The sequence below is a fragment of the Budorcas taxicolor genome, chromosome 14, assembly GCF_023091745.1.
Source record: "Budorcas taxicolor isolate Tak-1 chromosome 14, Takin1.1, whole genome shotgun sequence".
Taxonomy (NCBI): domain Eukaryota; kingdom Metazoa; phylum Chordata; class Mammalia; order Artiodactyla; family Bovidae; genus Budorcas; species Budorcas taxicolor.
Genome location: NC_068923.1, coordinates 87,653,096 through 87,667,693, shown reverse-complemented (window position 1 = coordinate 87,667,693; position 14,598 = coordinate 87,653,096). Strand labels below are relative to the sequence as shown.

The window sequence follows — 14,598 nt, the reverse complement described above, 5'->3', positions numbered from 1 at the left end:
TTAAACCAATCAGTTGTTCCAAACAGGATTCTAACTGTTGCTTCTTGACCCACATACAGGTTTCTCAGGAGATGGGTACGATGGTCTGGTATTCCCATCTCTCTAAGAACTTTCCAAGATATACAGACTGAGTTAAAAGTTGGCAGACTTGATTGTACACGTCCAACTCCTATTTCCTATGTTTTAATTCTTTCCCATATATATATTCCTAGAAAGTCTTCAATCACACAAACCACATAAGCATTCATAATACCAATCATACTCAACTCAGTGAGAAAATTCTCATTTCCTATGTCACTTGAAATGCCCCTATACCTTAAAAAAAAAAAAAAAAGACAAACAGTTTTAAAAAGTATTGGTTCATGTCTGGAAAAGTTCAGCTAATAGAAGATACATTTGAAGGATCTGTGAGTCTTTCTTGATGATTTTAATATTTTAAGAGAAAATATAGACCATTTAATAGGCATCATTTCCTTATATAGATTTTGTAAATTAAATTTATGAGGCCCTAAAGTCAATACAGCTTCAAAGATATAGACATAAAATGTTTTTAACAACTAGACTCATAATTGGAATAAAATAAAATTTTCTCTTTTCAGAAGTTTAGAAGAATATCTTTTCCCTGAAAGCAAATGCAGTTTTTCCTGTGTCAGCAAAACTCTACCATTATAAGTGCTACGTTTCTCGATTAGTTAGGATGAAAATATTTTTCCATTATTTAAAATCATTTAAGCAATTGCCTTGAGGAACTGTGAACTACTTCATTAGAATGCCTGTGTGATATTAATAAAAATAAACATTTTATTTTAAATGAATTATGTATCAAACCACTATGGGCCAACTACCATGTTGTAAATATTTTATTATTATATGCTCAGGTATAGAATAAGTTAAACATGCTGAATATAAAGCACTGCTCCTTATAATATTTTCAGCACTGCAATGCAAGATAAAGAATGAAATCAAGTGTAGAGTGTGTTAGCAGTTTCTTGAGCTAATCATCAGTTAGCCAGGAATATACATCTGTTTGACTCCAAAGTATGTGGCTTTTCATTGCACTATAGTGAATTCTCCCAGCATAACTGCCATTATTCTTCAAACCAGTTCTTAAAAATGAAATCATAATTTTATATTATAGAAAATACACCTATTACAATAATGCAAGAGAACATCTTGTTTAATATTAGGCTTTGCATTTCCTTTTGGAACGTAGGATGTTATTTATTATATTTTCTTTCTTTGAAACTTAATGTTATTTTAACTTTAACCCAATCTAGTTCATTCTATTAATAATGTATTTGAACCCTGCCTGATCTAAAAATGCAAAGATATTACACTAATCCAGCTAGCTAAATCTTCTAATGAACTAACAAATCTTAACTTGATGCCTGGGCTTAGCTCATCAAGGAGGGATTTATAGTTTACAAATGGATTAGTTGTCATTAAACAATACATACTTGAATTTTAAACATTTTATTGTGGTGAAAAAGAAAAATGTTTGTCTTGATTATAAGGATTATGGAGATGATGATTTATGAATCTTATACATCTAGAATTTGTAATTCTGTGAATATTTTTAAAACACAATTTGAAGTATAAATTGTTTCCTAGAAAGAAACACATGCTTCCTGTATTAAGTAGCCATATTTTTAGCTGTTGAGCTTTTTTTTCTGCCCAAAGAATTTCATTGACATTAATTAAACAATAATAAAGACATTAATATTCAATGAATGAGAATTTTTCAACATATATTTTTATCCTAACAAAGAGAATTTCTTTATGTAATTATTAAAATACATTCATGAAAAAATATTCTTTTTTATGCTAATACTTTTTTATTTGATTAGATTTTTAAAAGCCTCATAACAACTTGTTATATTGTTTTGGTAAAATACTTCAAATCCTCTTTTAAAATGATAAAGTATAAAGAAACAAACATTTTTAACACTCTTGTTTCTATATTCTTGTTGCAGGCACTGTGTTAGGTACTAGAGACCTAAGTTAAAATTGGTTTGTAGATTATAAGAAAGAACATTGAAGTCTAATGAAAATTAGTAAGAATGTCCCCATCCCCTAAATATATGTCAGAGAGATTTCTGCAACTATAATTTTTTTTCATAGATCTAGACGTAGGAAAGGATTAATAGGGGTATTTAACACAACTTTTTCCAAATGTGTTCCATGGAACCCTATTATAGAAGATAGTAGTAGTTTCACGAAATAAATAAATGCTTCTTGTGGTCAAATAATCATGGTGCAAAATCAATGGTGGAGAAAACTGCTGGTGGCTTAGCATGAATCAAGAGAGTGGTGCATGCAAAGTAAAAAGTCTGTTTTGAAGAAAACCTCTTGGGGAGTTATTTGAGTTGTAGCTGAACTAGCTGAGCTTTTTTATTTTTTCATTATTTTTGCATATCAGAATAATTGCAAGGATTAGAAAACTGATAGATGTGTTGCAATGGAGTTGTAAGAATCTGGTTTCTATAAAACTAAAGATATCATACAAAAACAATAACTTATGTAATTGTATTGGATTGGGAGACCAAGGAAAGAATAAGAGACCAAAAAGAAGCAGATAAATTTTACAGATTAGAAAGGTGATAATGGAAACCACCCCAAATCACCCCCCCCACACACACAGAAAAGATATGGTGGAAACTACACCACTAATGTCAAACAAGGTTAAGTTTCAAGTGGAAACACTGGAATTACGTGTTAAAAAACAGTAGAATTTGCTTAATGCATGTCTCATGACTTGAATATTATAGAATCTTCTAAATGACTTTTTATAGAAAACAAAATTCAATTTAGAGTATTTATACAGTACACTATAAAGGTTTAATCTTTAATCAAAGCCACATGAAAAATTACTATTGTGTAAAGACTCATACATATTCTTGTTGTAAAATGCTATAAAAGGCCTCATATTGTTTGGTGATTTTAAAAACAAATTATTTGTTGAGTTTAAGTTTATAAATTAGAAAATTACTTGGGCATTCTAAAAAAATAAAATAAAATAATAAAACTATGCACTTACCATCATGATTAGGATTTCCTAGTGTCCATGGCTCATCTGAGTCAAAATGAGTATCTCCCCCAATTCCTGGTCCAGGGAAATAGGCATGTGCCAAAAACCCTCCCTCTCCATCAAAAGGAGAACTGTCTCCATGAAAGCCAGATGCAAAAATGATGGTTATATCCACATCACGTTTGCCATTTTCTAATTCACTGTAGGGAACTTCCTCAAATGTCAGAGGAGTGACATTCTGCCACACGTCAAAGGCACGACGAATAGCTTTACGGGTTTCAGGGTCTCCCACTTTTGGAGTTACGTTCTTTATACTGAAATTTAGAAAAAAAAAGGATAATCAGTATGATGTTATTATATATAATTTGACCTATTACACATTGACTTTTTAGAAATTTTCATCACTTCAGCTGAGAAAAGAAATTAGAAAATATCTCTTAGTAAGTAGGGAAGAAACTAAGTCTTTCTCTCTATATCTAGATTTCACTATGCTGGGTCATTAAATTCTCAGCAGTATAGTATTCATCTACCAAGGCTATAAGAGATCTCTTCTGCAGAATGGTTAACACTGGGGTAGTTATATCAATCATCACTTTGTCTCCTGAACAATAATAGAAAAGCGGCTTTGCTAAATGATCAAACAGGTACAGCAGTTTTAAGCTGAAATAAAAAATTTAATTTCTGTACAGTAATAATTTCTTTTAGGGGCACACTATTGTGTACACACATTACTTCCAAACAATGTCTTTATGCTCATATCATGAACAGTGAACACAAAGTTATTTCTGTTTTTAAATAAAAGGTCAGTTAACTAGTTTCTGATGTCGACTGTTCTGTTATATATTTAATTATTCATAGTCAAAGCCATGTGAGTGAATAGCTCTTTAATACAAATATTTAACAGTTATATGAATTTATTTAAAGAAGTAACTTGGACACTATTACCTTATTTTTCTTGAGGCTAATAACATATGGGAAAAATTATAAATATTTTTTTTCTATTTAGCACTAATCAGATATTTATCTTTTATCACTTATTTTACTATTTTCTAAATAGAACATAAACAAATATATATGTATATATTTTAGTATTTTATATTGTGGTAGTGTAAGTTCATATATCTTTGCAAAAATTAAAGAGCAAATTTCACACGGGTTATAAATAAGTTTCAGACCATTTCAACCAATAATTTTACACTGATGAATCCATGAGTTTCACTAAGGGAATATCTTAATGCATAGGAGAGCATAATATTCAGGTTAATATTATTATTTTATTATTGCATGGAGGCTAAATGATATAAAAATTATGATGTCTCTTTTACAGCTATAACATATACAGGATCTGAAATTTTAAATAGCAAAAATGACTTTGCTATTTTCAACTATTTAGCTGTATGGAAAAATATTCAGGATATAATTTGTGGTGGTAAAATAATACACAGATTGTATTTCAACTATCTGTAACTATGTCAAGATAATTACAAACATTAGGCAGGAAATTAACCATTTACAAAAAAAACACTTAATTGAGCATTTACTGTGAGCCAGGTGAGTATTTCACACCTGTCATAGAAACAAAGGATCTGAGATGAATTTAGAGAAAACTCAGAATGGTAGAGCTAGTTTTTAACCCAAATATCTTGACTCAAGAAGCAATTCTATTAAATTCTAATGTAGACTGCACAACTAAAACAAGGTTTACACTATTTTCTAATCCATATTATAGACCAGACTTACAATGACTATTTGATGATAAATATCATCTATTATATACAAGGAAAATAAGGAGGAAAATGAAGTGAAATTATTTATTTTTATTGCAGTATAGTTGGTTTACAATGTTGTATTAGTTTCAAGTGAACAGGAATGTGAATCAGTTATACAGATACATATATATAAGCTTTCTTAGAATCTTTTCCCATATAGCCAGATAGAGAGTATTGAAAAGAGTTCCCTGTGATATATGGTAAGTTATTAGTTACCTATTGTATATATAATAGTAAGTATATCTCAATCCTTATCTCCCAATTTACCCTCCCCCATTTAATCCCTAGGAACCATGTTAGTTTTTTACACCTATGTTTGTACTTCTGTATTGTAAATAAATCCATTTTTACCTTTTCTTTTTTTTTTTTATAGATTTCATACATAAGCAATATCATATGATATTTGTCTTTCTCTGTCTGACTTACTTCACTCAGTACGACAAAGTTTAGGTCCATCCATTTTCCTGCAAATGACATTCTTTTGTTCTTTTTATGGCTAAGTAATATTCCATTGTATATATGTACCCCTTCTTCTTTATACATTTCTCTGTTGATAGAACTGAGGTTGCTTCCATGTTTTGACTATTGTACACAGTGTTACAATGAGTACTGGGGTGCATATATCTTTTTGAATTATGGTTTTTCTCAGGGTATATTCCTAGGAATGGGATTGCTGGGTCACATGTTAGTTCTATTTTTACTTTTTTAAGGAACCTCCATATTATCTTCTGATGCTAAATTCTGATGCTGTAAAGAACAATATTGTATAGGGACCTTAAACGTTAGGTCTATGAATCAAGGTAAATTGGAAGTAGTCAAACGGGAAATGGTAAGAGTGAACATCAACATTTTAGGAATCAGTTAACTAAAATGGACTGGAATGGGTGAATTTAATTCAGATGACCATTATATCTACTACTGTGGGCAAGAATCCATTAGAAGAAATGGAATAGCCATCACAGTCAACAAAAGAGTCTGAAATTCAGTACTTGGATGCAATCTCAAAAATGACAGAATGATCTCTATTTGTTTCCAAAGCAAACCATTCGATATCATGGTAATCCAAGTCTATGCCCCAACCAGTAATGCTGAAGAAGCTGAAGTTGAATGGGTCTTTGAAGACCTACAATTCCTTCTAGAACTAACACCCAAAAAAGATGTCCTGTTCAGTACAAGGGACTGGGATGCAAAAGTAGGAATTCAAGAGATACTTGGAATAACAGACGAATTTGGCTTTGGAGTACAAAATGAAGCAGGGGAAAAGCTAATAGAGTTTTGCCAAGAGAATGCACAGGTCACAGCAAACACCATCTTCCAAGAACACAAGAGAAGACTACACATGGACATCACCAGATGGTCAACACTGAAATCAGATTGATTACATTCTCTGCAGCCAAAGATGGAGAAGTTCTATACAGTCAGCAAAAACAAGGCTGGGAGCTGACTGTGGTTCATATCATGAACTCTTTTTTATTTTTTTAAGGAAGTTTTTCTTCAATATAAATTTATTTATTTTATGTGGAGATCAATTACTTTACAATATTGTATTGGTTTTGCCATACATCAACCTGAATCCGCCATAGTTATATACCTGTTCCCTGTCCTGAACCCCCCTCCCTCCTCCCTCCCTGTACCATCCCTCTGGGTCCTCTCATTGCACCAGCCCCAAGCATCCAGTATCATGCATCGAACCTGGACTGGCGATTCGTTTCATATATGATATGGTACATGTTTCAGTGCCATTCTCCCAAATCATCCCACCCTCGCCCTCTCCCACAGAGTCCAAAAGCCTGTTCTATACATCTGTGTCTCTTTTGCTGTCTCGCATACAGGATTATCATTACCATCTTTCTAAATTCCATATATATGCATTAGTATACTGTATTGGTGTTTTTCTTTCTGGCTTACTTCACTCTGTATAATTGGCTCCAGTTTCATCCACCTCATTAGAACTGATTCAAATATATTCTTTTTAATGGTGAGTAATACTCCATTGTGTATATGTACCTCAGCCTTCTTATCCAATCATCTGCTGATGGACATCTAGGTTGCTTCCATGTCCTGGCTATTATAAACAGTGCTGCAATGAACATTGGGGTACATGTGTCTCTTTCAGTTCTGGTTTCCTCGGTGTGTATGCCCAGCAGTGGGATTGCTGGGTCATAAGGAAGTTCTATTTCCAGTTTTTTAAGGAATCTCCACACTGTTCTCCATAGTGGCTGCAATAGTTTGCATTCCCACCGACAGTGTAAGAGGGTTCCCTTTTCTCCACACCCTCACCAGCATTAATTGCTTGTAGACTTTTGGATCGCAGCCATTCTGACTGGCATGAAATGGTACCTCATTGTGGTTTTGATATTCATTTCTCTGATAATGAGTGATGTTGAGCAAATTCAGACCTAAATTGAAGAAAGGAGGGGAAACCACTAGACCATTCAGATATGACCTAAATCAAATCCCTTAAGATTATACAGTGGAAGTGACAGATCCAAGGTTTTAGATCTGATAGACAGAGTGCCTGAAGAACTGTGGACAGAGGTTCATGACATTATACAGGAGACAGGGATCAAGACCATCCCCAAGAAAAAGAAATGCAAAAAGGCAAAATGGTTGTCTGAGGAGGCCTTACAAATAGCTGTGAAAAGAAGAGAAGCTAAAGGCAAAGGAGAAAAGGAAAGATACACCCATCTGAATGCGGAGTTCCAAGATGAGCAAAGAGAGATAAGGAAGCCTTCCTCAGTCATCAATGAAAAGAAATAGCAGAAAACAATAGAATGGGAAAGACCAGAGGTATCTTCAAGAAAATTTGAGGTACCAAGGGAAAAATTTCATGCAAAGATGGGCACAATAAAGTACAGAAATGGTATGGACCTAACAGAAGCAGAAGATATTAAGAAGAGGTGGTGAAAATACACAGAAGAACTATACAAAAAAGATCTTCATGACCCAGATAATCATGATGGTGTGATCACTAACCTAGAGCCAGACATCCTGGAATGCAAAATCAAGTGGGACTTAGAAAGCACCACTACAAACAAAGCTAGTGGAGGTGATGGAATTCCAGTTGAGCTCTTTCAGATCCTGAAGGATGATGCTGTAAAAGTGCTACACTCAGAATGCCAGCAAATTTGGAAAACAGCAGTGGCTACAGGACCAGAAAAGGTCAATTTTCATTCCAATCCCAAAGAAAGGCAATGCCAAAGAATGCTCAAACTACTGCACAATTGCACTCATCTCACACGCTAGCAAAGTAATGCTCAAAATTCTCCAAGCCAGGATTCAACAGTGCATGAACTGTGAACTTCCAGATGTTCAAGCTGGTTTTAGAAAAGGCAGAGGAACCAGAGATCAAATTGCCAACATCCACTGGATCATCAAAAAATCAAGAGAGTTCCAGAAAACACATACTTCTGCTTTATTGACTAAGCCAAAGCCTTTGACTTTGTAGATCACAACGAATTGCGGAAAATTCTTCAAGAGATGGGACTATCAGGCTGTCTTACCTGCCTCCTGAGAAATCTGTATGTAGGTCAAGAAGCAACGGTTAGAACTGGACATGGAACAATGGGCTGGTTCCAAATTGGGAAAGGAGTACATCAAGGGTGTATATTGTCACCCTACTTATTTAACTTCTATGCAGAGTACATCATGAGAAATGCTGGGGTGGATTGAAGCACAAGCTGGAATCAAGATTGCCAGGAGAAATATCAGTAACCTCAGACATGCAGATGACACCATCCCTATGGCAGAAAGTGAAGAAGAACTAAAGAGCCTCTTGATGAAAGTGAAAGAAGAGAGTGAAAATGTTGGCTTAAAACTCAACATTCAGAAAACTAAGATCAGGGCATTCAGTCCCATCACTTCATGGCAAGTAGATGGGGAAACAATGGAAACAGTGACAGACTTTATTTTTTTGAGTTCCCAAATCACTGCAGATGGTGACTGCAGCCATGAAATTAAAAGATTCTTGCTCCTTGGAAGAAAAGCTATGACCAGCCTAGAAAGCATATTAAAAGCAGAGACATTACTTTGCCAACAAAGGTTTGCCTAGTCAAAGCTATGGTTTTTCCAGTAGTCATGTGTGGATGTGAGAATTGGACTATAAAGAAAGTTGAGTGTGGAGGAGTTGATGCTTTCGAACTGTGGTGTTGGAGAAGATTCTTGAGAGTTCCTTGGACTGCCAGGAGATCCAACCAGTCCATCCTAAAGGAAGTCAGTCCTGAATATTCACTGGAGGGACTGGTGCTAAAGCTGAAACTCCAATACTTTGGCCTGATGCAAACAGCTGACTCATTGGAAAAAACACTGATGCTGGGAAAGATTTAAGGTGGGAAGAGATGGGAACGACAGAGGATGAGATGGTTGGATGGCATCACCAACTCTATGGATATGAGTTTGAGTAAACTCCAGGAGTTGGTGATGGACATGGAGGCTTGGTGTACTGCAGTCCATGGGGTCACTGAGAGACACGACTGAGTGACTGAACAGAATTGATACTATCCTCCACAGTGGCTGTACTAATTTACATTCCCACCAAAAGCAGAAGAGGGGGGGGCCGTTCCTCCACATCCTCTCCAGCTTGTGTTGTTTATAGAATTCTTGATGATGGCCATTCTGACCAGTGTGAGGTGACACTTCTTTGCAGTTGTGATTTGCATGTCCCTAATAATTAATGATGTTGAGTATGTTTTCATGTCCTCTCTGGCCATCTATATGTTTTCTTCAGATAAATGTCTATTTAGATCTTCCACCCATTTTCTGATTGGGTTTTTTAATTTAAATTGAGCTTTATGAGCTGCTTTTTATATTTTGGAGATTAATGCCTTTATAGTTGCTTCATTTGCAAAGAGTTTCTCCCAATTTGAGGGTTGTCTTCTCTTTTGTTTATGGTTTTCCTTCCTAATTACCTGATGGCTGATTGGGAACACAGATTAATGTTTTAACTTTGAAATTTGTCTAATTTTCCTTGCAGTCTTATATTTTCTTTCCACCTTATCAGATTGCAGAAGCAAGCATTTTTATGATTCATTATTTCAAAGAACATACTACATCATGGGTACCGCTTTAGGTGCTAGACATATAACTGTGAATAAGTCTCTGATCTTGTAGATCTTATTTTAGTGATAAGAGATACACAATCAAAATACAAATATATATGGTTATAAATGAGTGGTGAGGAGGTGAGATGAGTAGACAATAAATGGGATATCAGTGACAAAAGGAGCCCCACAAGCCTCAGACTGAGTTTCCAGCCAGTTCAGATAATGCGGCTGCTTAGTGAACTGGTGCAAAATGACTGCTCAGGACAGTGACATGAATTGAAAGAGAATTGGCAGCGAATGGGTTATATTCTGTGACAGCAAACCACTGGAGAGTTTTAAGCAGAGAATATTCTGGTATTATTTCAGTTTACAAAGATCACTTTGTGACCCCATGGTCCGCAGCCTGCCAGGCTCCTCTTTTCATGGAATTTTCCAGGCAAGAATACTTGGGTGGGTTGCCACTTCCTTCTCCAGGGGTCTTCCCAACCCAGCGATAGAACCCAGGTCTCCTGCATTGCAGGCAAATTCTTTACCATCTGAGCCACCAGGGAAACCTGGGTTATTTTCTGTGAAAGCAAACCACTGGAGGAGAAGTATCCTGGTATTATTCCAGTTTACAAAGATCACTGCTCCTGCTGAAAAATGATAAGGGGGACAAAATTGGAAGCAGTAAAACATTTCGGAAGTTTAAGCAACAGAAATTAGAGACATGTGCTAGAGAGGCTATCATGGAGACATAAAGAGTTAGACCATTTCAGTATACGCTCTGCTGATAAAATTTTAATGGGAATTAGTGTTGGATTGAATGTGTAATGGAGAAACTGCTTTATTTTCAAAAACAGGATAACTTTACTATAAAGAAAATAAATGAAATTGTATTGGTATGATATACATATAAGTATCTGGTAGTTCTGAGAAAAATGAAGCAATATAATGAAGAATAATAAATGTGGAGTACAATTTGGACTTGAAAACACATCATTATGTTTTTCAAAGCTATGCACTGATGAGTTTCCAAAATGTGCTTAACTACAATATTTGTGATGTCATTAAAAAATACAAGACACAAGTATCTTTTCAAATTACAGTTTTCTGCAAATATATGCCCAGGGATGGGATTGCTGGATCATATGGGAGTTTTATATCTTTTTTAAGGAACCTCAGGGCTATTCTCCATAATGATTGTAGCAACTTACATTCCCACTTACATGCACTCCAATGTTCCTTGCAGCACTATTTACAATAGCCAAGACATGGAAGCAACCTAAATGTCCGTCAACAGAGGAGTGGATAATGAAAATGTGATACATGTATACAATGGAATATTACTCAACAGTAACATAGAACAAAACAATATCATTTGCAGCAACACAGAGGGACCTAGAGATTCTCATGTTAAGTGAAGTCAGACAAAGAAAGATTAACTTCATATGGCATCACTTATGTGTGGAATATAATAAAAATTATACAAATAGGCTTTTTACAGAACAGAAGTGGACTCACAGACCTCAAAGTCAAACTTGTGTTACCAGGGGGCAAACGTGGGGGAAAGTGATAGATCGGGAGTTTGGGATTGACATAAACATGCTACTATGCATAAAATATATAACTAAAAGTGACCTACTGTATTATACATGGAAGTCTACTCAATATTCTGTGGTGGTCTATGTGGGAAATGAACTGAAGAAGAATACACACACACACACACACACACACACACACACATATAGTTTCACATTATTGTAAACCTGAAACTAACACATAACTGTAAATCAACTCTATTCTAATAAAAAATAATATATATATATATATATATATATATATATATATGATACATTAGTACACTTCAAAGTTAGAGCTGGAATTCTGAATTAGGTGCACACAAAAAACAATTTAGAAATCTGTATGCCATTAAGAAATGTATTTTGTATTTACTAATAACTGAAATAATTAAGGGTGCAGAGAGATCATATGATATTAAAAGTAAACTAACACTGTTATTCTTGATATTCTAATATATAATACATAAAATTGCTAATATGTATTGCTAATATGTATTTGAAAAAATATGATACAGTAAAATTAAAAAAACATTATATTTGAAAAACAAAATGATTTAAATTTAAAGTGATTTTAGTTTATCTTTTTGGGCAGAAATAGAATGGTTATAGTTAACATTTTTCATTTTAATAAGACAATATTTTCAGTTTTTTAATTGTCTACTGGGCATTTTCATGGTGCTATATATATTCAATATTATAAATGTATTACAATATAATACATTTATATTATATCCTAAAGGAAATCAGTCCTGAATATTCATTGAAAGGACTAATGCTGAAGCTGAAACTCCAATACTTTGACTACCTGAGGCAAAGAACTGACTCATTGGAAAAGACCCTGGTGCTGGCAAAGACTGAAGGCGGGAGGAGAAGGGGATGACAGAGGATGAGATGGTTGGATGGCATCATTGCCTCAATGGACATGAGTTTGAGCAAGCTCTAGGAGTTGGTGATGGACAGGGAGGCCTGGTGTGCTGCAGTCCATGGGCCGCAAAGAGTTGGACACAACTGAGTGACTGAACTGACTGATAATATACTAAAAGCTTAAAAGAAAACTTAAACTCTGCTTTTACAATCATCGATAGAAATGCAAAAATTTATTCATGATAAGTGAAATATTAAGTTTACCTCACTATTTCTAGGGTAATTTTTTAAAATATGAGAATTTGACATTTAAAGAAACAGTAACTTTGGGGAGAAAGACTTACTAACATAACTGTACCAAAACTAGAGGAATTATTTTTCTTTATTGGTTCTGTAAAATGAATTATTGTGAAATGTAAAATTATCATACATTTGTTCATTTAAACAGAAGTTACAGGAAATGTGAAACAAGGACATTGACAAAGGTTTCATCACTTTCAAATAAACTGTAGGTACTCAGGAGACAGTAAATATTATCCAATGCCTAAAATTACTTTGTAAAGTCAGGATTCTCTAGTTTTAATATATTGGATGCATACCAATTCTCTAATGTAATTTTATATACTGATAATGATTATCCTCCATAAAGTTATGATATAGTGATAAATCTTTTTAAGATTTTGAGTATTGTTTATCTCATTTCAATATAAGAAAAAACTTGAATACTTTGACATTTAGATAAGATTCAGAGGGTATATGATATACTTACGTCAAGATATTTTGGTATGGCCAAGTCAAAATAGCTTTTTTACTCAATTTAGTAGAGAAAAATAGTTGTTCAGAAAAGCATAGTATCATTTTATTAAAAATGACTGCCGTCTATGGTGTCTCTAAGAGTGAGACACAACTGAGCAACTTCACTTTCACTTTTCACTTTGAAGCATTGGAGAAGGAAATGGCAACCCACTCCAGTGTTCTTGCCTGGAGAATCCCAGGGACAGGGGAGCCTGGTAGGCTGCCGTCTATCGAATCACACAGAGTGGACACGACTGAAGCAACTTAGCAGCAGCAGCAGCAGCAATTAAATGGAATTTATTATACCCGGGAAAATAGACAACTGGTAAGAATATAAAAGAGTAAAAATAATAAAGTACATATTTAAATTATCAGCAGATCCTTATCCAGAATGTATCGAAATATTCTATCAGAGGACAACTAAATAGATTAATTTACATTTATACATATTATGCTTGTATAGTGGATGTGGCTTTATTTTGTTTTTTTAAATACAAGAAATGATCAGAGTAGAGATTGACTATAAAGTCCCTCTAGGAAAGCTGATGTTAAATATTTGACTCTTTCCAAAGATGCTAGTTTTCCATGTAGGGCATTTGTTGTCGCTAGGGCATGTCTGACTCTTAGCAACCCCACGGACTACATGGGTCTTATTTTAATAGTGGATACACAGGTTGGTCAATAGGATAATCAAGTTCAGTGAGCTCACTGGGTTGAGAGAGAATGATAAATGTTTCCAGAGAGGAACTTTCTTTAGCAATTTCTAGGTTTCTTTTCTGTGTATGTATTGGTAAAGTAAAACAATAACTTCTAGTGTTGTAATCTCAGTAGTCACAGAAGCATGAATTTGAAATCAAGGTTAGCTAAAGGAAGAATTTATTAGGGAAATCTATACAGTTAATATAACATAGTACTATCATCCATTAATAAAACTTCTCATTAATTTTAAATAGATTTATCTGGCAGTTGATACCAATCCCATTGGCCATTTATTACATAAAATATTTTGGAGTTTATATTCTATAGAGAAAAGGAATTTAGGCTAAATATATTTTATATAATACTCAGTAAACCTGGGAAATAGAGATCTATGTGATAAAGGTAGGACTCATTCAGTTCAGTTCAGTTCAGTTGCTCAGTCGTGTCCGACTCTGCGACCCCATGAATTGCAGCATGCCAGGCCTCCCTGTCCATCACCATCTCCTGGAGTTCACCCAAACTTGTGTCCATCGAGTCAGTGATGCCATCCAGCCATCTCATCCTCTGTCGTCCCCTTCTCCTCCTGCCCCCAATCCCTCCCAGCAGCACAGTCTTTTCCAATGAATCAACTCTTCTCATGAGGTGGCCAAAGTATTGGAGTTTCATAAAGTCCTATTAATATTTTGGAGAAAGTTTAAACAAAGTCTACTAAGAATTCATTAATTTATTCAACAACTATTTATTGAGAAGAAATTCTATTATGTAGCATAAACTGGGTATGTTCCCTGATGAACTGAAGCTCCTGTATGGCCTTGAAGTAACATACGATACACTGTTTT

General features: G+C 34.5%; 1 protein-coding gene across 1 annotated transcript in view; it reads right to left on the bottom strand.

Moving 5' to 3' along the window:
* The window catches only part of MMP16 (matrix metallopeptidase 16), a 376,463-nt gene that overhangs the window by 151,299 nt on the left and 210,566 nt on the right, over positions 1–14,598 (bottom strand). Inside the window, exon 4 of the mRNA XM_052651756.1 lies at positions 3,038–3,342. Within this exon, the coding sequence (XP_052507716.1) occupies positions 3,038–3,342 (305 nt within the window). The remainder of the gene's footprint in view (positions 1–3,037; positions 3,343–14,598) is intronic.